Source organism: Bacillus rossius, chromosome 14 (genome assembly GCF_032445375.1).
Source record: "Bacillus rossius redtenbacheri isolate Brsri chromosome 14, Brsri_v3, whole genome shotgun sequence".
Lineage (NCBI taxonomy): Eukaryota > Metazoa > Arthropoda > Insecta > Phasmatodea > Bacillidae > Bacillus > Bacillus rossius.
Genome location: NC_086341.1, coordinates 42,693,264 through 42,716,545, shown reverse-complemented (window position 1 = coordinate 42,716,545; position 23,282 = coordinate 42,693,264). Strand labels below are relative to the sequence as shown.

The following is a 23,282-nucleotide window of genomic DNA, read 5'->3' as shown; positions in this document are numbered from 1 at the left end:
AGACGACTCCTAATTCTACCCTAAAGGGGCGCAGACATAGGAGGGGAGGTGGCGGGTGAGACTGCCTTCGGGCCGGAAAACAGTCACAGTTGTTGTGCTGGAAGGAGAAGTCAACCTAGGTCTACCCAGGCTTGCTTTGCACTGGAGAGAAACTTCACAGAAACACATGCCAAAAATAAAACTAACACAATAGGAAATGTCGAACGAAAATTTATATGGTTCTAAATTAATTTATTTTTCAATGATAAAAAACTCATTTTAGTCTCCCGCATAACGAAAATTGCAGCACTACAGTGTATCTTTACTAACGCTTGCCCGAGTGTGACAAGAGTGGTGCTCATAACTCCCCTTCTCCCTCTCCATCATCGAGTGCCCCAATCCTGAGCATTGAACTTTTCGTTACATTCTTATGAATCATCGCCTTGATGTACGCTACCAGCTGTTAAAATTGTTCAGTTTCTTAAACCTTTCCGAGAAGGTTTTTGTAGTTAAAGGGTAAAGTCCGAATAACCACAAAAATAAATTTTAATTCGGCATTTACCCGTGTACAGCTATGTCTACCCTAAGCTAAAATACCTCCTATTAGTTTAAAATTTGTACATGGTATTTCATTGTCCTTACTGACATAACTAATTTTAACTATGTATAACAATTTTTATTATAATACGTCAATTATTTCAAAGTACAATTTAAATGAAAATGTGCAGAAATGTGGTGAGATAAATGTCAAAACTTCTCTGTTTGTCAGTCCTCATCACTGTCCTCTAGTACATATGGCTCTTGGTCGCAAGGGCGGATACAGAATGAAGGTCAGGGGAAGACCTAATTAAAATTTTACAATTATATTTTAGCACATTTAGAATTGAAATTTAAGTACATTTTGTTTGTGGTTAAATAATGCCCTATTATCTATAGAACTGTAGTAAAATAATACTTAAGTGTTAGTCTCCCAATTCCTATGATTAGGAATCAGGAGAAAAAATGAATATTATTCATATTTCAGGTAAGGGCCATGCCACTATGCCCCCTCCCCCTGGATTCGCCAGTGCTTCCTTGTCAGAATGCTTAACTTGGCTGAATTCACACACACAACTGCACTGAAGTCCGTTTTCTGGAGCTACAATAGTTACCACTACATAACCATGACCAATCCAAGAGGTTTCCCCCAGGTTTTCTTTGGTAACCAAAAGCTGTTACAATTAGCCTTTTCGCCCCAGGGCCCCCATGGGCAAGGATATGTATAAGCCATATACACAATCGGGAAATGCATTAGAACTCCAGATATGATCAGGGACTGAGTCCTACCCATCCCAGCATAGTCACCACCTTAACCCCCCACCTTACTGAGCTAACCAGACAGTTGGCTGTGTCCTTAGCCCTTAGACATTATCAGCATTGCTGGTGCCCACCCCGATCCCCCACATCAAACTGGGACCCCTCAGTCACCCAGTGAACCCATGGTCCGGTGGAGGCCTATCCAACCTCTCCTCGACGCTCACTGCATCGACTCATCATTGGGCTAGGAAACCCATAGAATCTGCTCCATGCGATCAGAGCACCACCACCAAGTACGGAACCTACCCATTGTGATCCTGGGCCGACAAAGGGAATCTCAGCGGGGATATCCATTCACACAAGGATCATCCTGCACTCCTACCAAATTGGATGACGTCTAGGGCTAACCACTGGTGCTGTCAACATAGCTAGCATGAGGACCTCGGAGTTATCTCGGATTTTCCCCCTGGCCCCTGTACCTGAGACCAGGGGTTTACAGCTGACCAGGGTCCAGGTGCACAATCTACCGCCAGCGGCAAACACAGACTCCATTCTATTCACCTTGGTTCTTCACGGTCAACCAGGCCATTGGTATTCGTCACCAGGGCTCAGTATATGAACCCCCCAGAAATGTTTTTGTTGTAACTGCTGTTGCCCGCAGATTTAGCCCTTTCACCATCTCTGGTACCCCACCAGACAAGCTGAGGATGACTGAGGCAAGGGTATTCCCGGCAGAGTCCTCTTTAGTTAGAAAGGCGGCTATGATCAGAGGCTGAGGATATCCACCCCAAAATAGCCACCACCATGAACCTCAATGGTGCCACAAAGAGGCAGAGGATTGCCATGTAGTGAGGAGAGGCTATGTATTCGCACCTTGTACCCATTCCGTGGACCTGTTGGATCGTGTCTCGGATAGCTAGAATCAGCAACGGTTCCGACACCTGAGAAGACAGTCACATTCTCCTGCAGGGTCAGGCCCACTCCCGCCTGTTACCACTATACTGTTTTCCAGCCCTAAGTCTGGCTCACCCGCCACTGCCCCTCCTATGTCTGCACCCATTAAGGGTAGTTTAAGAATCATCTTACAATTCTATATTAATCCAGAGCCCAACATCTGTATTAGACTTGGAAAACAGGTCCCCTCTGCTGTGTCCAACTTGCGGACTGCCTGTTACCATTACAGCTAATTTTACAAGTACAAGTAAAATTTTCATTAGTGTGTCTGGTAAAACATTTTTCACCATATGTTACGGGCACAAGTTCACCGCCATCGAGTTTCCAACCTTAACCCATAGGATTCATTTCGCTAGCCATATCTATTTCATGTTCTGGTAGTACACTATTACATGATGTACTTTATTGGAATACTCAGATGATTGAAGAGGTACTGAATGAATAAAGAATTTGGCTGTGACCATTTTCTTCCTGTGTCTTGTACCACAAGGCTGCTAAAACACTTGTACTTTTACAACCGAAAATAACAAAAATCGCTTCCCTGTCCAAAACTTACTATCCATACCGAATTTTGTCATAGTGATTGCTCACAGATTTTGTGGAATGTTTTAATTTTGAACACAGTGTTCTTAGCTTTTTTTTAAACATTTATTAGTTTTGACAGTATTTTCTCGCATATGCTGTGGAACTTCGCCAAGTATTGTAACAGTGGTTGCTTGCATATGGTGAGGAACATAACCGAATAATGAAACATTGGTTGCTTACATATTTTGCATAACTTTTTAGTTTTGGACACAGTTTTCTTGGCGATTTCTTGGAACATTTCTAAGTTTTGACTCAGTTTGCTCACATAAGCTGAGGAACTTCTCCAAGTACTGACACGGTCGTTGCTGGCAGATGGTGTGGAACATGCCCGAACACTGACACGGTGGTTGCTGGCAGATGCTGACGGGACCGCCGCTGCTGTTCTGCGACGAGCCGACGACCGGGCTGGACTCGCAATCGGCGCAGACGCTGATCCGCATGATGCACGTGGTGGCAGGGCAGGGCCGCACGGTGCTCTGCACCATCCACCAGCCCTCCTCCGAGATCTTCAGCATGTTCAGCCAGCTCATGCTCGTCGCCGACGGCCGCATCGCCTTCTTCGGCGACTCCAAGTCCGCCCTCCAGTTCTTCTCCAGGTGAGAGACGTCATGTTCAACATACTATTTTTTGGTAATTTCTTTGAAGTTAAATTGATTTATAGTTGGTCAATTAAGTTTCCGGAAGTGAACTCATGGTACAATTTTTCCTATTTTTCTCTATAAGATGACCTACTAATTGTAATTCTAATACATTAAGATACTTTTGTGTCTGTTTTTTTTTTTTGTTGGTTAATGTTGTACCAATAGTCTAAATTAGTTAATAGTTTTTAAAATGGTTCTGAGAAAACTGAAAAGAGAAATCATTATTTTATTTCTTGCATATATTGAGAAAACATAATAGAGTGATACACAATTTTTAATTAAACATTTGCTTATAGCCTCTTTCGTTTAAATTCTTAATTTTTGGTTAATCATTCATAAGTCAATAAAAACCTTGGTTCTCCTGAAAATAGTAAAATTCACAGGAGCTACATACGAACATTTAATTCAAAAAGGTAAACCGCATACTAGCCATAACTGTGATAGTTCGTCTTAGTATCGAAAAATTTACATATATATATAAAAACAAAAAAATAATCATTAAATTTTATAAGTATGTATAATTCATTTAGCATTTTAAAAATAATTAGTGTATTGTAAATATTGGGGAAGAACCCGAAATGATAGAAGGGAAAAAAAGAAGGATGCTATGCTGTCTTTGAGGCCCTCAAGGCCGGTTGCTAAGTCTCGGACCCGGCCTCTGACGGGAAGACTTGTCGTGTCGCAGACTGGGGTTCGAATGTCCGCCGGCCACCAACCCCGCTGACTTCTTCATACGCACACTGGCTCTGACCCCGGGGGCGGAGGAGGACTCGCGCTGCGTCATCCGGCAGATCTGCAACGAGTTCGCCGTCAGCGAGGCGGCCAAGGAGGTGGAGCTGCTGCTGCACCGCAGCCATGTGGTGGCGGAGGAGGTGAGCCAGAACCGTTACTTACTGTAAAACTTGTTTTAACAACCCTGCACATTCTGCTCCTGCTGCACTGCAGCCACATGCTGGTGGAGGAGGTAAGCCAGAACCGACCGTTTACTACTACGTACTGTAAAGCGTGTTTTAACAACCCAGCACGTTCCGCTTTTACTGCACCGCAGCAACGTGGTGGCGTAGATGAGCCAGAACTGACTGTTTACTATCACTTATGTGGAGTGTTTTTTAACAACCCGGCATGCTCTGTTGCTGCTGCACTGCAGCCACGTGGTGGTATAGGAGGTGAGCCAGAACCGACCATTTATTACTACTTACCATGGAGAGTGTTTTAAAAACCCGGCACATTCTGCTGCTACTGCACCGCAGCCACGTGGTGGCATAGGAGGTAAGCCAGAACCGACCATTTACTACTACTTACCATGAAGCGTGTTTTAACAACCCGGCACATTTCACTGCTGCTGCACAGCAGCCACGTGGTGGCAGAGGATGTTGAGCCATAAGCGACAATTTACTACTACTTACCGTGGAGCGTGTTTTAACAATCCGGCATGTTCCGCTGCTGCTGCACTGCAGCCACATAGTGGTGTAGGAGGTGAGCCAGAACCGATATTTTACTACTACTTACCGTGGAGCGTGTTTTAACAACCCGGCACGTTCCGCTGCTATTGCACCGCAGTCACGTGGTGGCGTAGGAGGTGAGCCAGAACCAACCGTTTACTACTACTTACCGTGAAGCGTGCTCTAACGACCCGCGCACGTTCCGCTGCTGCTGCACCGCAACCACGTGGTGGCGGACGAGGTGAGTCAGAACCGACCGTTTACAACTATTTACTGTGGAGCGTTTTTTATTGACCCGGCTCGTTCCATAAAAAAAGGTCACGTCATATTCGCGAGTTTATTACGTCTTACGTTATTCGCGTCGCTTGTAGAAATAGTGATTTTAATAATTTATTTAAACAGTAACAAAAAATTTTGGTTTTGGACAATGGTTTCTAGAAACTTAAGAAACTATTATAGTATTATTTAAACGGAAATACTAAAGTCCTTTATATAATGCTCACTGTTAAAAGCCACTTTTAATATGCGGTTACATTTAACTCTAGGCTAGACTCAACTTACTTGTCTTTGTATGAAAAAGCCTTTTTAAAGTTCCCACAGGTTAATAAAAATGTCACATTCGTTGACACTTTGCAAGTGATAGGTTAACCTCACTTCAGTACTATATATAATGAGCTCCGGGCACACAGGAGTAGAAGTGAAGAGTGATTGTACCCCCGCAATATTGAATTCTGACGTCACTGTGGCGATGTAGGATGACCTTGACTTTAACATTTGACCTTGACCTTTAAATTTTGCCAAAAAAATTACTCAACCTTTTCAAAATTTGTTAAAAAGTAACCAAAATTTAAAAAAAAAATCCAGTTTTAGGAGAATAAAATTCCGCCAAAAAATCTCTAAAAATCGGAAAAAATTAAAAGATTCCAATTTCGAGGGGCAAATTCCGGTTTTGAGAGAAAACATGTTTCTAAATATCCCCTCAGAGACTTCAATTCCCTTTAGGCAAGCCTCTATTATCCTCTGGAGGGGAGCTTGAACCTTGGTCATGAGCTTGGTCATCATGGTTGCACTTTTCGTTACGCCCGCCATCTTGGTTTCTAGTACATTACACTTTTCGTTAAGGACGCCATCTTGTATGTGTATGACGTCACGGTTGCACTTTTCGTTACGTCCACCATATTGCAATCTAGAATGTTGCACTTATTGTTAGGTCGCCATCTTGAAAATCCGTAATTTTTATTGTAAAAAACGGGAAAATTTTTTTAATTAATAAAAAGCTTAATAATAAAATAATAATAACATTCCACCCGCTTGGGTTCTAGAAAAGTTGTAATTTTCATTGCGGTCGTCATCTTGAAAATTTGTATGTGTATGCTAGAAAATCGGAAAAAATATAAAATTAATTAAAAATTTAATTGATAAAATTTTAATACAAACTTTGCTCCATAATTTTTTCTAGAAACGTTGAAATTTTCTTCATGGTCACCATCTTAAATATCCGTAATAAAACTACAAAATTCTTGTTTTTGGTAACAGGTTAGAACGCCAAACTTTATGCATTGAAATTGCGTTTTTCTTTGGAATGTATGTTATTTTTCACGCTCTGTAGTAATAGGCAAGGAAGTAACTAAAGAGTGACAGAAGGGACCACATATTGGAAAGGGAGGGGGGGGGGCCTTAACTGGCAGAGTAAGTTTTACTATAGATATATACTTGAATATCGTAGTGCTAGAACACAAAAAAAAATGTTGAAGGGAAGATAAAATAAATTATTTGTATTGAAAGAAACATGCATATACATGTATTTCAACAAATATTTAAAAACTTGTATTTTTTCTTTTGCGTACTATCCAACTTGGTATGTATTAAAAATAAATGACTGAAAATAAATCTAGGTACTTATTTACTTTATAAGTTGAATCAATAAATATTTGGAATAGTTTGATAAATGTGTGGTGCGTATAGGAGGTGTCGTCGTGAAAGTGTTTTTGTTTGGTTGGTTTGGAAAAAAAATGGGACGACAAGATGATTTATTGCCGCGGGTTACGTCCTTCGGAGTAGAAACTAAAAACAAGACTTTCTATAATAAGCCCTGACTCTAATAAGAAGGTAAAATTTGAGATCTTCCGGTGAACTGAAGGCACAGATTAGATTAGGGACTGAATATTGGGGTCTGGCCTAGCACCAGAATGGAACACGAAAATTACAGGTGTCTAATGATCGGTTGCAGGTGCTAGATTTTTTTGACGTGACAACGTCTAATAAATCGATGAACGCCGGCTGCACGCACGAAAAAGGATGACTCATTTTCCCGTTACGCACATTGTCCCGTTACGCTTTATTCCGTTACGCTCATTGTACGCTTGCGCCGCATCTATCTCTCTTCCACTCGATTGGAACAACCATCGATTTGACTTTTTCGAGGCACATTAAACTTGAAACACTCCCATTAGTTTCCTACTTTTCCTATCATCGTCCTATCTTTAACAGAATAACACAGATTGGAAGAAGTTAAATAGCAAACATGTCTAAAAATTATAGTTAAAATAATCTCTTCGTTAAAGCAATAAACAAATTTGAATTAATGAGTGCAAATAAAAGTAAATTTATCAATTAAATTGTAGACTTCATTCCACTCCTTTGTATCCATACAAAATAGTGATAATTCAATAAAAAATATTCAATTTTATTCATAAAAGTATGCAATCATTTCATCAATGTTTTGTTATGACGTTGTCACGTTAAACTATCGCCCGTAAACCGACTTTACAGACAAACAATTTTTTTTTTTTAATAGGCCAATTTATTTGCGACGGAAATCATTGTTTCGTAGCACACCGAATCGTCAGCCTGCTCCAGTGTTGCCCAGGTTCTGAGGATGTGCTTGGACTTTTCCCGAGGCTACGCCACGTCGGACTTCATCTCCAAGGCGTCACGATCTTGTTGCTAGGGAAAGGGAAGAAGAGTAAAGCCCAGGCTCCGATCTCACGTGTGTGTACAGCGTGAGTCTGAATTCAACCGATAAACTTCGACTACATGTTCGTCCCGACAAAAATAAATTCAAAAAACTATAGTACGACTTATGTTCTGAAGTGCTTTCCTAGTCTGGTATATGTCTTTAAAGTAAGGGGATACACAGTGAATAACAGAGATAGTATTTAATATGAAACACTTGGGTGTCTGGATTACGTTTAATTGAAGTTGAACAACCACCACAAAAAAAACATTTTCTGATGCAATAATTATTTTATTGAAATGGTTAGAGGTGCCTAGTAAGTAACTTGTCTAAAATATATGAGAAAAATAATGCTATTACACTCTGATATTTTAATGAAAAATGTTGGCTACACTGACAAAATTTGCGGTGGCTGTAGGCAGTGCCGGCGCAAACAGGTCTGCCACCCTAGGGGGAAAAAATAGCCAGTCATGGGGACTGTCAACAGAAGTGAAAACTTAAAACTTGGTTTTTAAATGTGTAATATGACATCATTTCTACGTCAAATGTATGTAAGAAAATGATTTTGGTATTATATCAGTACGATGTCAGCATGATATAATTTATCCTTACATCATTTTTTAGTCGCAACAGATGTCAGTGGTATGTCAAAATTACGTAAAAATTCATTCCCTAGCTATGACTTACCAGTGATGTCAGACCTAGGTCATGTATTCACGTGGTCAAATTAACTTCACTTACTGCTACTACAGCATGTCGGTGACGCGAACTCACAAGATTTTACCCATCCAAAAAAGAGTCCAACACGCACATGATACAGTCGAGTATATACAATGTGTTAGTGTATACATGCGTATACATGTACACAGGCCGCTGCGATTTGCCAGTCTGGCGCAACACGTCACTAGCATGTCGGTGACGCGAACCCATAAGTTTTGCCCCTACCAAAAATCGCTCAACGCGGCTAAAAAAGTTTTCACTTCAAAAATCACGTTTTTAGCCCCACCCGTAACCCATAACTAAGGTGACCACCTTGGCGAATTCAAATTACCGGGCACTGTGGATTAAAAAAAAAAATAATTACACTTTCTGATACAAATTCATACCTCCACTGTTTTTTTAATTAATGTCGAAGAGGCAAATTTTGCATTTAAGTGTTTTTTTTTACTAATATTTGGATTCTTCACACCTTTATTTTTTTGCAGCCCCTAATATGTCGCCGCCCAATCGATCACGTGACTTGTCTAATGGGTACGCCAGCCCTGTTTGTAGAACATAATGCAATTTAACATAATCCAGACGTCAAGAGTTCCACCTTGAATGATTAATCTATTATTTACAATAAAAATGTTATTCAGCTCTGCTTCAAGGACATCTAACAACCTTGGGAAGCAGTTCGGACCATAAGTCATAAAATATGTTGAAAACATGAACTGTAGCCCCACCTGCTGGCAATGAATCACAACCTGATCGCCCTCTGTCTGGAGTTGCACGCAGGTTTCAAAACATAGTGAATTCTCAATCTAAAACCAGCCTCAAATAAACAAAACCTCCCATGAACGACTGAATCAAATTAAAATTAATTAGTTGTTGTCAAAACAATGAAGCATAGCAAAATCTTCATATGTAAAGCAATGGCGGCTTTAGGATGACTTTTCGGGAGGGGCTATCGCACAAAGAAAGGTCGTAGTTGCAAAAAAAATGAAAGTGGTCAGACATTGGCCTTGGAATATTATTTACAAATTACAGGTTTCAAATACAGAACATTGGTAGCTCCATGCAACTTTTGATGAGATAAAAGTTTAACATATGAAATTAGATATTTAAGTAAACATGAATATACACTAATCAATAAAATTGGTCTCGGGAGGGGCTATCGCCCCCACCGCCCCCCTTCTGGAGCCGCGCTTGATGTAAAGTTGCGTGGATATTGAAAAATGTTTGAAACTGTAAATTCACCAATTAAAAAAGTTAAAACTGTTTAAAACTTGTCACAAAACGCATATTTATCAAACATGACTTTAATTCCAGAAAATCAAGTGGCGGCTGTAATTAAAAAATATTGAATCTGCTGGCCATTAACATTAAAAATTATTAGATACACAATAAAATACTGACGTTAAGAGCATTTATGCAAATTAGAATATTTTCCTTCGAAGCACAGCAAAGTAAAAATGTCAGCTCAACACATTATTTAAAACATGTAATAAATCTAAAGAAAGGATGTCGGGTAGACAAATTGTTTTTATTTCTTTAAAATAAATCATCTTAACAAGCTAAAAAAAAATACAACAAGTTTGCAGCTTCACAAAATAATATTTATTTCCAATGGAACAAAATGTTCTCACCGAACAAAGGTTAAATTGATTCTACCAAAAATTCCAACGCAATAACTAGTTATAACGTGATCTTCTGTGAGCTTAACAGGCGGGGAACGTGTTTGTAAAATTGAAATTTTCAAACAAAACTCCACATCGGCCAAGCATAACAACGGTCAAAATGGCAAGCCTGCATTCGCATATTGACCCTAGACGATTTCCGAATTGCGTAACAAAATTCAAACGCAATAAAAAAACATTGCGTGCGACGTTATTTTTCATGGTGAACATCATTAATGTCAGGCCAAAACATTGACTTAGCCTCGTTTCTTATCCTCCCGCCGCATACATTTACACGCCCCAAAAGTCTACTGGTATGCTTGGGAAACTGGCCGTAATACACAAATGACCGCATTCCGCGTGGGGAAGCCTTCTTTTCACAGACGAGAGAGCCAAACCTCCGATCGGGTATCTTCGGTTTTTTTTTTTTTGGTTCATTGTAAATAAATATGGCGGTGTTGATAAAAGGATACTAATGGTCAATTAGGTTAGGTTAGCTACATTATAAATACTTTAAAACATTGTGGACGGTTGATTTGGTTAGGATAGCTACATTAAAGATACGGAAAAAAACATGAACTTCGGGGAACTTCGGGTCTATCGTCTGTGAAAAGAAGGCTTGCCAACGTATTCGGGTATGTCCAGAAGGACGAGTGAATCGTAGGCTTCCCAGCATGGTCAGAGGCTGCAGGACGTCACCCGTTACAAATCGCACGTCAATTGTTTCTGCACTTCGCCCGGTACTGCTGCCATCTAGCGGCTCTTCAGCGCACTGCTTGACCACGCAGTTCATTCAGCAGCGTCCGTCTATCGGCGCATTCTGAGGCCGACACTGTAACAGTTCCATATCCGCTCACGTTACATTCAGATTAATTACAATATACGTAAACTTTAGATGATACCAATCAATGAACTATCGAGACATAAAACGTCTGTCCACATTAATAAATCTTTCATTTAGTCCACAAAATTACTCTCCGCACTGGAGCTGGGCTCTACAGTGGCTCTCTCTTCTGCTCATCTCTTACCTCGCACTTTTCACTCGTCCGCCGCACACACAACACATTCCCGGATGTTTCGGTCCCCGATGCATTCAACCTCCGCACACTAGGTCCGTCCCTCGTCGTCCCACCATCGCTCGCCAAGGGACCAGTCACCCTCTACACTTCACTGTCTTCGCAGGCAAGTCTCTCCGTTCACATACTGACATAATTCCTCCCCTGTAAAGCTCTCGTGATTTTCCGAAGTATCGCGTCATCAGAATCCCTGATAACTAGAGACCGGAAAAATTCGCGATAGGCTAAAATAAAAATAGTTATACCTCAGTGCTGCCTCTGTTATTGGCTCACAACTCACCTAGATGACTCTGGGCCAATGAAAAACACCTAACCAAAGCTGTATCGAATTAAAGGCTGCTACGTTGGGACGTCTCACAAGACAGCAACCAACGAGTGGGTCACATTTCACCGAGTGGTCAGGTCATTGAACCCGCGAATTTTTCCGGTCCCTACTGATAACACTCGAAGGTGCAAGAACAATGGCGTCCTAGTTACGCCACTCCACGCGGGCGCGGCCCTGGGAACGTGCCGAGCTCTCCAGATAAGCAGAGTGCAGGGGGGAGGGAGGAGGTAGTAAAGGCGCTGCTGCTGATGGGATAAGACGTGTAGTGGTAATGGACCACGCTCCACCCGCAGACATGCGCGTGTTGGTTTGGCCAGCATCAGCGCTAGAATCGTGTCAAAATATACTTTTTGAAGTTATACCTCTTTGCGTGATTTATCAAAAAAAAGATTAATGTTATTTATGACGATGTGCACGCTCCATGCAAAGAAATTATCACATGATGAGAAAAAAAGTCTACATACAAAATAAAGCTGCATACAAAATTTAAATAATATATATGTGCTTTTAGATGTTATAGTCTACTTAACTGATTGATATTGAATAGTGGTCCACATCACTAAATTAATTTATCTATTGAGTAAAATGAGTGGTGGAAAATGTGTTAGTGAAACTTTTCAAGTGTATTTATATAAGTGAGGTTATATTATATTTATTTAGGTGTGTTAATAAAAAATTATGAAAGTGAATTTTTAAGAAGCGCGTGCTGACCGCTAAGTACAATTATTGCTTTCCACAAAAAAAAAAGGCAAACTGGAATTTTGCAAATGTAGCAGGGTATATAAAACCACTAGAATTGGAAGAACTTTAATCACGTCAAGTGAAAAAGACATAGTTTTGCGAAGGACGTGTTACGCTTAGATTTTTGCCAGTTTGTCTTGATCAGTTTCTGTCCTTGGGCCCGCCGAAATTGGTGAACCCCGGTTCTGTGAAACTGGCGAGTGTTTGTGGTAGGTATCCTCTAGGGATCTCGCCGGCTCGTCGAAAGATCAAACAGTTGATGGAACGTTGGGCGAAGGAGCTGATTCAAGGTAATTTACCGAAGAAATCATTGCCTCCCGGGCAGCCTGTCATCAATCACGACAGCCTCTGGCAAGAGTGAGTTATTGCAACGGCGGGGCAAGATGCTGGTGGTTTCTGTCTGTCGGGTTGTTCAGTTGTTAACAAATCACTGCAGTCGGTGCGTGATCGGTAAAGCATACGTTGCGATTGCCAGACAGGGAAGTTAAAACCGTTTTTTCTAAATTAGACATTGGAAATGCAAAATGTAACAGGAATTTAGAACAAACGCACAGTTAGTGTTTAAGTTACGTTTTTGACGTGACAACGTCTAATAAATAGATGAACGCCGGCTGCACGCACGAAAAAGGATGACTCATTGCCCCGTTACGCTCATTGTACGCTTGCGCCGCATCTATCTCTCTTCCACTCGATTGGAAGAACCATCGATTTGACTTTTTCGAGGCACATTAAACTTGAATCACTCCCATTCGTTTCCTACTTTTCCTATCATAGTCCTATCCTTAACAGAATAACACAGATTGGAAGAAGTTAAATAGCAAACATGTATAAAAGTTATAGTTAAAATAATCTGTTCGTTAAAGTAATAAACATATTTGAATTAATGAGTGCAAATAAAAGTAAATTTATCAATTAAATTGTAGATTTCATTTCAGTCCTTCTTTGTATCCATACAAAATAGTGATAATTCAATAAGAATAATTCCATTTCATTCACAAAAGTATGCAATAATTCCATCAATGTTTTGTTATGACGTTGTCACGTTAAACTATCGTCCGTAAACCGACTTTACAGACAAACAATTTTTTTCTAATTTGTACATTTTTATTAGTAATTTTTAAATAATTTATTTTTTATTTTGCTGTAACCTTTATTACATTGTAAAATATGTTCGAATGCTAGAATAAGCAAGTAAGGCCCATTGGACCATTTAAAACGTCCGATTATTTATTTTATACGCTGTTAGAAATGACCGTAAATTTAAGGACTTTACATTGAAGAGTTAGACTCAAATAAGCGGATCTTTCTTCGTAATTTCAAAACAACTGAATTTTCTTAGAAACTGCGTCGTTATTACGAATTCCGAGTTGTAGGTTTCCTTCCAAACAAAAGTTAAACAAACAGACAAGTGGACCGAACAAGAGTGTTCTGGATGTGGACTGAACCAGTTTTTGAAACGTTTTCTTAACACGCCGAGAATATTCTTTTGGATTCGTGTTCAAAGTAATTGAACTCAGTGTCCGCCAATTGATGAAGGTAGCTGTAATTTTGCGAACATCCCTGGATAGTTTGCAAACAGCGTTCTACGTAAATTGAAGGTGAAATTTTTTAACAGTGTTTTTTTTTTGCACGTGATAACGTTTTATAAATCGATGAACGCCGGCTGCACGCACGAAAAAGCGTGACTCATTGTCACGTTCCGCCTGAGCCAAGCGCGCAAGAACCGGCCAACCACCGTGCGAGAAAATCTTCTATAGTATCAAACAGGTTAAGGCGGTCTTTTTTTAACTAATTGTTCGTGATTAATATTTAGACAAATGATTTAAATTAAATCTGCAAAAACTGTAAACAATATTTGAAAATTATTAAAAAGTATGCAATTTTTCATCAATGTTTTCTTATGACGTTATCACGTAAAATTATCGTCCGTAAACCGACTTTACAGACAACCCCCTTTTTGTTTATAATTACGAGTTGTGTTGCTCGATTTCGGATGCGGTAGACCAGGGACGCACCACAACGCCGAAATACCACAACGCCGAAAACCATAACGCCGAATGCCAAATTGACTACAACGCCGACAGCTAGAAAACTGCTGTGTACCACAACGCCGAATTACCACAACGCCGAAATACATTAACGCCGAAAAATGTCATTGCAGGACTGCCACAAAGGTTAGGTTAGGTTAGGCTAGCCTAGGTTAGGTTAGGTACACAAATTCATTCAGTTGTTTTTAATTTTGCTCCTGTGGCCCCCCCCCCCCCCCACGCAGCAACATTTTTCGGCGTTGTGGTACACAGCAGTTTTCTAGCTGTCGGCGTTGCGGTCAATTTGGCATTCGGCGTTATGGTATTCGGCGTTGTGGTAACGACCCCGGTGGACCCAGGTAGTGACGCGGCAGTGACGTCACAGTGCTGCTGACGATCCCCGTGGCAGCACAGAAATAGAGGATGACTCCACGTGTGCCTTCATTAATTGCATGAAATTAACCACTTAAGCTTTTAAAAGACCTCAGAAGCCCGCCTGCAAACGAATTCGCTGTAGGCCAAACAGGTTCCTTGTACAAAGCAATAAAAAAAAAAAAATTTTCTCACAAGAATGACGAGCACCAATCAAATTAGTTGCTTACAAAAGTTTCGCTAGGTGCCGAGAAGTCAGAATTTTTTTTAATTTCCTTTCAAGACCTTGAGTCATAACTCTCATTTGCTAATACGGCACTGCTGACAAAAAGGTTTTGTGATTTTTTTGTGGGAATAAAAATATGCTTATGTAACTTGAAGTCATTTAAAAACTAGATATAGATTTGACTTGAGTATATATGTATTTTTTTTTGTTTAAAGACAACTAACTATACCACTACTTTTATAAAAGTAGAATTATTCTGCAATTAATTTGGCAAAGCTCTTATTGTAAATAGCTAGATATTACAGAAGTTTTATTTATTTATTTTTTTTCCTCAAGGAAATCAGGTGTTTTACTAACCATGTAGCACACAATAAATTTCACGATAAAAATAGTAATTGAAAAAACAGTATTGGAGTTATGTTCGAAGTTAATATCCGGGACATAGACAAATTAAAATAAGAATACATGTACATACAGTGATTATAAAGTGTAATATTACCTATATATATTATATAGGTATATATACAATAATATGTATATATAATATATATTACATATAATTTTCTTAATAAGTTACTATAAAAATCTTACGCAGATTTTAAATATATGTGTTTATACCACCCTAAGAAATTATCGAGTTTTCCATTGCATAAGATTATTAGAGGAAAACTTGTTGTGTTCTCCTGTTAAACGTCTTTTTGATAACTCGCGTTATAAGATTTTAAAACAAATACTTTTTTATTTCTTACAGTAGTAGCAAATCACCATTGCCAACTAAAAATTAAATTAAATACGGAAATATCTGAATATGAGCTAGTTAAAATGAGTTGACCTTATTTTTAAACAAAATCCATATCCGGTTATTAATGTAACAGAGTTACGTAATCGTTAGTATTACTTGTACATGATAAATTTTGTGGAAAGTAAAAATATGTAAACATCACCATATAATAATTCTCTGCATAATTACAGTTTTACTGAATTATTTAAATAATGTACTAAATAAGTTTTTTTAGTTTCAACTAACCAAGTATTTAAAAGTCTTTTGGAACAACTGTGAAAATTAAGCACATGGGGTTTTTTCTTGTGTTTCAGGTACAACGAAATGCAATTGGACAACCAATGTAAGTTTTTAATTTTGATTTAAAATACTTAGGTTTATATTTTATATTTAAGTACTGATTTAGTTTTTTTTCTAAAAGTATTTAAGCTTATTACAAAATTGGTGAATAGAGAGTCATTAAAAGAAGCGTAGATGTATGGTCAAAAAAAACTAAGTCTAATGACTATCGTGTGAATTAAATTTTATTAATTAACGTATTATGTATTTTTAGGTTTATATGTTTCACTATTAAATGAAATAACCTTTTTCGAAGAAACTGGATATTTCTTTTTGGAAATTTCCGAAGCTGCGCCACAAAATTTTATATTGCTTCAACCTATACACCAGTTTATATATCCACTCAGGTCTAAGCGAAAGTAAAGCTGTTCTTCAAATGTGTGTATCTGATTGTATGTTAGACGTAACGTGGAAATTTTACTTTATGCAACATGCATGCGATTATGAATCACGCCATAAAGAGTCAAATAATAAATCAAGCCATTTATTTGCTTACACTTTTTTTTCCCCCTACAAGTACAAACATATTATTAAAAACATATTATTCTTCGTGGAATACTACTGTTACTAATTTTAAAATCACTTAATGTTGTTATTTTTTGAATTGTCCGTTTAGTATGTCAGTATTTTTTAAATACTGCCGACTACTTCACACTCACATTGCTATGTACACGGTCTTTGTCTTGAACGTTTGCTTGGGACCTGGACACATATCGTCAAACACGGATCGTGTTTATTGGTTCTGAGAGGAGATACGTTCGGCTACGACTTCTCTACATTATAAAGCTTTTATAATGCTATGTTTATTTATAATAATTTAAAATAAAATTATAATTTTTTTATTCACATTTATTTTTTTAAGGTAGCATTTTTGTGCCATACTATACAACAGCGGTAATTCAATCATAGGAAGACACAAACAATAGGTAACATGTATGAATACATTAAAAAAAAAGATTAGGCTTCATACTATTAGTAACTCATACAGACAACTGTTTACAACGTTTATGAAGAACATGTACTTCCAATATATATATATATATATATATATATATATATATATATACAGTATGTCCCTGATTTCAATGTCAAACCGAGAACATTGGTTGGTCTAAATAAAAAAATATTAAAAAATAAATGTTTTTTTGAGTAAGAAGAATTTAATATAAAGTTTGAACTATTTACTCTGCACAAAATAGGTAATTAGAAACTGTAATTTCAATTTTTTTTGTACTCAAATCATGAAAATCTTTATTGTTAATATTAATAATAACAATAATAATAAAATCAAACAGGCTACATTTGTAGGAAAAAATATTGTTAGCACGACTTATGATGTATAAATATATAATTAAGTAACTTTTACTTTTCATACAGTTTAAAAATTTACTATGCAAACTAAGCTAGTTAATGCTTTAAATGAGCCATTTTCAAATAACTTTCTCAGATTTTTTTTTCCTATCAACTGTTCTCGGGTTGTCGATTTCTGAGACATTCCGTACATCGCTTGACCAAATACGTGAAGTAAAATCCAGCCAAGCACGAGTTAAAATAAACGTGTTTTCAGACGGAAAGAGGTTATATAAATCATTCTCGTACCCACTTTCTCACAGCATGCCAGGGAACTGAACACTTAGTCACGTGCCGTGCAAGCTAACGTACAACTTTAGTCGCTGCTGAGAAGGACGATCGAGATGTGGAGATTAGGCCTACGTTTCGCCTGCACGGTGTTATAGTTCAGCTTCCAGTTCTCCGTGATACGACAGTCATGAATCCGACCCCCAGCTGAGAGCAAGGTCAATTTCTCAATCTCCAGCAGATACAAGGCCACAGCTCGTGGTAAACAGCGGGCTGCAAAGTCAAACGACATTAAGGCCCCTTCGTCCACCCGGGCACACACACGGTGCGCAGAGCTTCAGGAAAAACAACGCGATTTCAAAACTACTCAACACATCCGAGTGGGGTCTGCTTACGGAAAGCATTTAAGAGTTCGCTGAGGGCCGAAAAGTACTTACGATTTCGGGTTAAGTTTTTTAACCGTATTTTTATAAGAGTGAAAATGGTTTAAAAGCGTGTTTTCAGAGTAATTTTTATACGTAGAACAATCAGTACGGATTCTTGAAAGCACTTAAGGGACTTGCATTACACCTTTATCTTCATTTCTCCACCATGTAATGTTACGGTCACCGCTCATGTGACGACGAGAAGACTGCGCGCCAGTCCAGAGGAGACACCGCGCTAGAAGCACCAGCGAGCGTCGCGCTTATCATCCCGCCTCACTGACACACGTACACCCCTGACGAGGCGGGGGCCTTAATGTCCGAGAAACTTATTCAGGCGAATTTACTGTCGGTCAAACAAATTCAGATTAAATGACTTTCGAAAAATAGACTTCATTACGAGTATATGTCGGTCAACACCTGTTTCAAGAGATACGAAATAATATTCTTAGACAAATTGTCAGTTTGTGGTCAAACGACTTTCGGTCAAATTACATTTAGATAAAGTATATTTACGTAAAAGGGCTTTAGGTTCTGTGTTGGTCAGTAAACGTGCACACACTCTCACACGTAGACATACAATTTTTTAACATTATATTTGTTTCAGGTATCTAATTTTCATGCAAAAAAAATTAATACGTAACAATACGAAAAAAAAATAAAACAACAACGCAAATGGACACTTAGCGTTTGTTTTATTTGTTTATGTATATCGAGTGTAAGTTTCATATTAATTTTAAAATGAGCAGAAAATTAAATATGAATTACAATGGATACTTTTCCATAAAAAGAAAATGTGTGATAGCTAACGTATTTTGTTCGTTGCAGAAAGAACCCGTACGCCGTGGTGAAGCTGTTCTGGTTGATACACCGATCCGTTCTGAGCGTTCTGCGTGATCCTTCCATACAAGGCTTCCGCCTCCTGCAGAAAATAGTAAGTCTTTTGTTGAAGTAGGTGCTCCTTGAGTGGAATTGCTGTGATCGAGTTCAAGGTCATCCTGTGCCCTGTTTCTTCATAAAAAGTGGCAGACTTTGTCATCGTTTTTGTTGACGTGAAAACGTCTTATAAATCGATGAACGCCGGCTGCACGCACGAAAAATTGTCACGTTCCGCCCGAGCCGAGCGTGCAAGAACCGGCCAACCACCGTGCGAGAAAATCTTCTATAAAGTCAAACAGGTTAAGGCGATCTTTTTAACTAATTGTTCGTGATTATATTTAAACAAATTATTTATATTAATTTTGCAAAAACTGTAAATAATATTTGAAAATCAAAAAGTATGCAATTTTTCATCAATGGTTTCTTATGGCGTTATCACGTAAAATTATCGTCCGTAAACCGACTTTACAGACAACCGCCTTTTTTGCGTTACCGTTAAGTTAGAAAGTGCCAACCAAATATTTAAAAATTATCAAAGAGAAAACAGCAGAAATTCGTTTTCTCTTATCGCTAGTACAACTGGTATTAAGAATTTTTTTTCTGGTATAGCATTTCAAATAATGATTTATTTTTAGAAGACATGATTTTTTTAAATTGATGCTCGACTGAAATTAACGTAGAAAATAGCATTAAAACGTACGCACTGTCATTGGAAGAGCTAATTATTAAAAAAATTCAACAAATAATTTTTATTGAACAAAAAATAGTATATAACAGTTGTGAAATGATAACGTTTGAAATGTTTATACTTCATACATATTTGCATGTATATATGTATACTTATATAAAAACTCTATATCCTATTTCCATAATAATTCATATATGATTGGCAAAAATTAATATAAAAATTATTTGGTATTTTTAAATAACTGCAAAGCGCAATATGGAAGTTACAACTTATTACCATTGAATAATTTAACATTCATCAACCAAATTCAAAACAGAATTTTCTGGAATCCAGTCAAAAATATTTGCTGGTTATAATTCATATCACTAATTACAGATAAACGATATGTTACAGAAATTAAAATTCATTTTAAAAAAATGCAATAATTGGTGTTGGAAAGAACACTTGTTTTGCATCTCGAATTGCGGTAATCGTTTAAGCTGGAATCACTCTATGCAATATTCACTACGGTAAAATTCCAATGCAAATCTAGCATGCAATCTTTAAAGAGAGAGTTTCTATATTTTTTTCTGCATTTCTAATTAAATGTAAATTTTTGGAACGTGTCAGATGTAATGCACTTAATTTTATTAATTGATACCTTATACATATGAAATAATTAGGAGTTTTTTTAAATTATATAGCTTTGAGAGTAAGTAATTTGGAGAAAAGTTAAGGTAAGTAAGATAAGTAAGCTAAGTAAACCATTTTTTGTAGCAAAATCTCGATTTTTTAAATTAAAATGTGTAAATGAATACAAATTACGAACCAATATTCAATTCATTTAGCTTCTGTACCAAAAAATTAAGAAACCACCTGTGATATTTCGTAGAAAGAAGTAAGGTCAGTGAATACAAAAACAATTACGCATGGAACACCACTGAACAAGTAATAAACTAGAATAAATAATGGGAAAAAAAACAAATAACAGAAAAAAAAAACAGTTCTAAACGAAACAATGAAGACGACAGAACAAACAAATATTGTAGCAAAAAAATCACTAAATAGACACAAATAAGGACAACACCACAAATTCCACACAAACACAGTCCTGTTGAATGTTTCCACCGTTGGTTTAAAAAAAAAAGATACTGCTGACAAATTATCTAGGGATATTCCATAATTAATTCACGAATGTTTTCGTAATGTTACTGGAGTATTTGTTCGTTCTTTCTCGGACGATGAAATCGATGACTCATCTTGAAAATCTAACAAAACATTTTGAAATTAATAAAAAAAAACACCGATAATCAAACGGATTGCCTGCTTACCCTATTTACAAATAAAAGAGAATCGAAAAGTTGGAATCTAGCGTGTATGCTAGTATTCCGCCTGGCCTCTTCGAAAAAGGTGGAAAAGTACCATAACGGAAATCTGCCATAAGTTCGAAGGACGAGGCAGAATTCTACCATATTTCCTTATACACTCCATGGAATGAGTACAGATGCTTTTCTCTCGAAGTAGTGTATAAAATACGTCGCTAGGTAGCGCTGTTAACCCCCTAGCTGTTTCTTAGGTTAACTTAAAAGGTTACAGATAGCGCTTCTGACGGTTACTTTCTGTAGTTCCAGTCATAAATCAACTCAACATATCGCGCACTAATAGAAACAAATGTTTCCAAAAATGGGTTATAGGAAGCAGCACTGTATACTTATAGCCGCGTACTGTAAAAATAAAAATATGTTATTTTTCCTCCTGTTTTGACGGGGGAGGTGGGGCGACGGAAGACTGCCATACTGGAAGACTTACATAATCGAAGAATTCCGTCTGGGAGCGACGGAAAACTACCATAAGTTAAAACGTGACCAAACAGTTCTAATACCTTTAACGACATAAGTAAATTATGTATATTGTCTTAAAAATAATTTAAATAAATAAGCAGCATACAAAGTCTTGTGATTCTTGTTAATAATTTAACTCCAGGTCACTAGTTGTAATGAAATGCAATCTAGTGACCGAAAATCATAATTCCCTGACAACCGACGGTTAAGTAAGTAAAATATTGCATTATATATATATATATATATATATATATATATAAAAGAGATTTCCACATATGTACTGACTCATCACGATATCTCTGGAACCATAAGGCCTAGAGACTTGAAATATGGTAGGAATATTGCTTTCGCCGAGTAGAGGTCAGCTAAGAACGGATTTTACGAAATTCCGCCCGCAAGGGGGGTTGCGGGGGCGTTAATAAAAAAATCCACATTTTCGAACTTTAGCTCTTCTAGGTATAAAACTTGGCCAGAATATTATTTTTAGCATGTTAAAGTTTACCAAGAACGAATTTTATGAAATCACACCCACAAAGGGCCGTGCGGTGGCGTTCAAAAAAAATTAACTTAAAATCTATAGCTTCTGCAGATTTTTAATTTGGCGAAATTATTATTTTTGTCATCTTGAGTTCAACTGAAAACGAATTTTACGAAATTCCGTCCACGAAGGGGATTGTGGATGAAAGTAAAAAAAAAATATATATTAATTACAGTTCGAGCTATAATGAATAATAAAATTATTATGTTGGATTCTATACGGGTTCAATTTAGATTGCTGATGTTGCCAGAAATATTATTTTGTTATAGAAATTGAATAAGCGTTGTAAAAAAACATAACCACAATTCTTTGTTTGTCAATAAACTCATAAGCATTTGATTTCAATCAGCGTCTTAAGTATTTTAAAAAATGAAGAAGCTTTAGCTAACCAAGTATTAATTGCTATAATTGCCACTAAATTAAAAATGAAAAGTTTATCTTATCTAATATTTTTTTTTTCTTTATTCATAGCTTTTCATTGCTGAGAACACAACAATTGAACTTGGTGTTCAGTTTACACACGTAGATGACGATGACATTTCTTATCTCTCCTTTTCAATTCTCGATTTTCGATTTATTACGTTCTTTGACTATTATTTAACCTCTGAATTTGCAATTCGCCAGTTCGAAAGATTAAAATCAGAATTTTACCAATTAATTAGAATTAATTTAATAAATTGTATTTCATTTAATTTATAGAGGTCCCAATTTATTATTAATTGCTATAAATTCAACTATTTTTATAATTCAGGCCAATTTGTTTTATTTGTTGGTTTATATTTGGTTATTTTATTTAACATGAAAATTTATTTTTAATAAAATTAGTGAATTTTGTAATTTGTAAATATATTAATTTTATTTCAGTTATTAAATTGAAATAAATTATTTATTTGTAAATAGTTTAAATAAGATTTTATTGTAATTTGTATTCTATAACTTTATTATGTTCATAGACTTGTAGCTATCTTAAAAAACAAATGACATTAATTTTGATACTTATTTTTATTGTATAAAAATAAAAATATAACCCGACAGCTGTCAGGATGAATATTTTCAAAATACTGATCAGATTGATTTAATTAAATCAAGTAGACCTGATTTAATTGAGCTTAATTAAGTTAGATTAATTATTAATCTACAATTGTTCTTATAATTTCCTTCGTTTTGGTGATTTTTTTATTTGAGTAGAATGTTAGTTAATGTGTAGTTAATGACAATTTAGTTGGCAGTTCAGAAGAT

The 23,282-nt window shown here is 37.0% G+C and overlaps 1 protein-coding gene across 3 annotated transcripts in view; it reads left to right on the top strand.

The window, feature by feature from the left end:
* LOC134538832 (protein scarlet) overlaps window positions 1-23,282 on the top strand; it is a 463,007-nt gene that overhangs the window by 406,672 nt on the left and 33,053 nt on the right. For all 3 annotated transcript variants that reach the window (XM_063380356.1, XM_063380355.1, XM_063380354.1), the window contains 4 exons: window positions 3,172-3,410; window positions 4,141-4,327; window positions 16,094-16,122; window positions 18,947-19,052. In XM_063380356.1, the coding sequence (XP_063236426.1) occupies window positions 3,172-3,410; window positions 4,141-4,327; window positions 16,094-16,122; window positions 18,947-19,052 (561 nt within the window). The remainder of the gene's footprint in view (window positions 1-3,171; window positions 3,411-4,140; window positions 4,328-16,093; window positions 16,123-18,946; window positions 19,053-23,282) is intronic.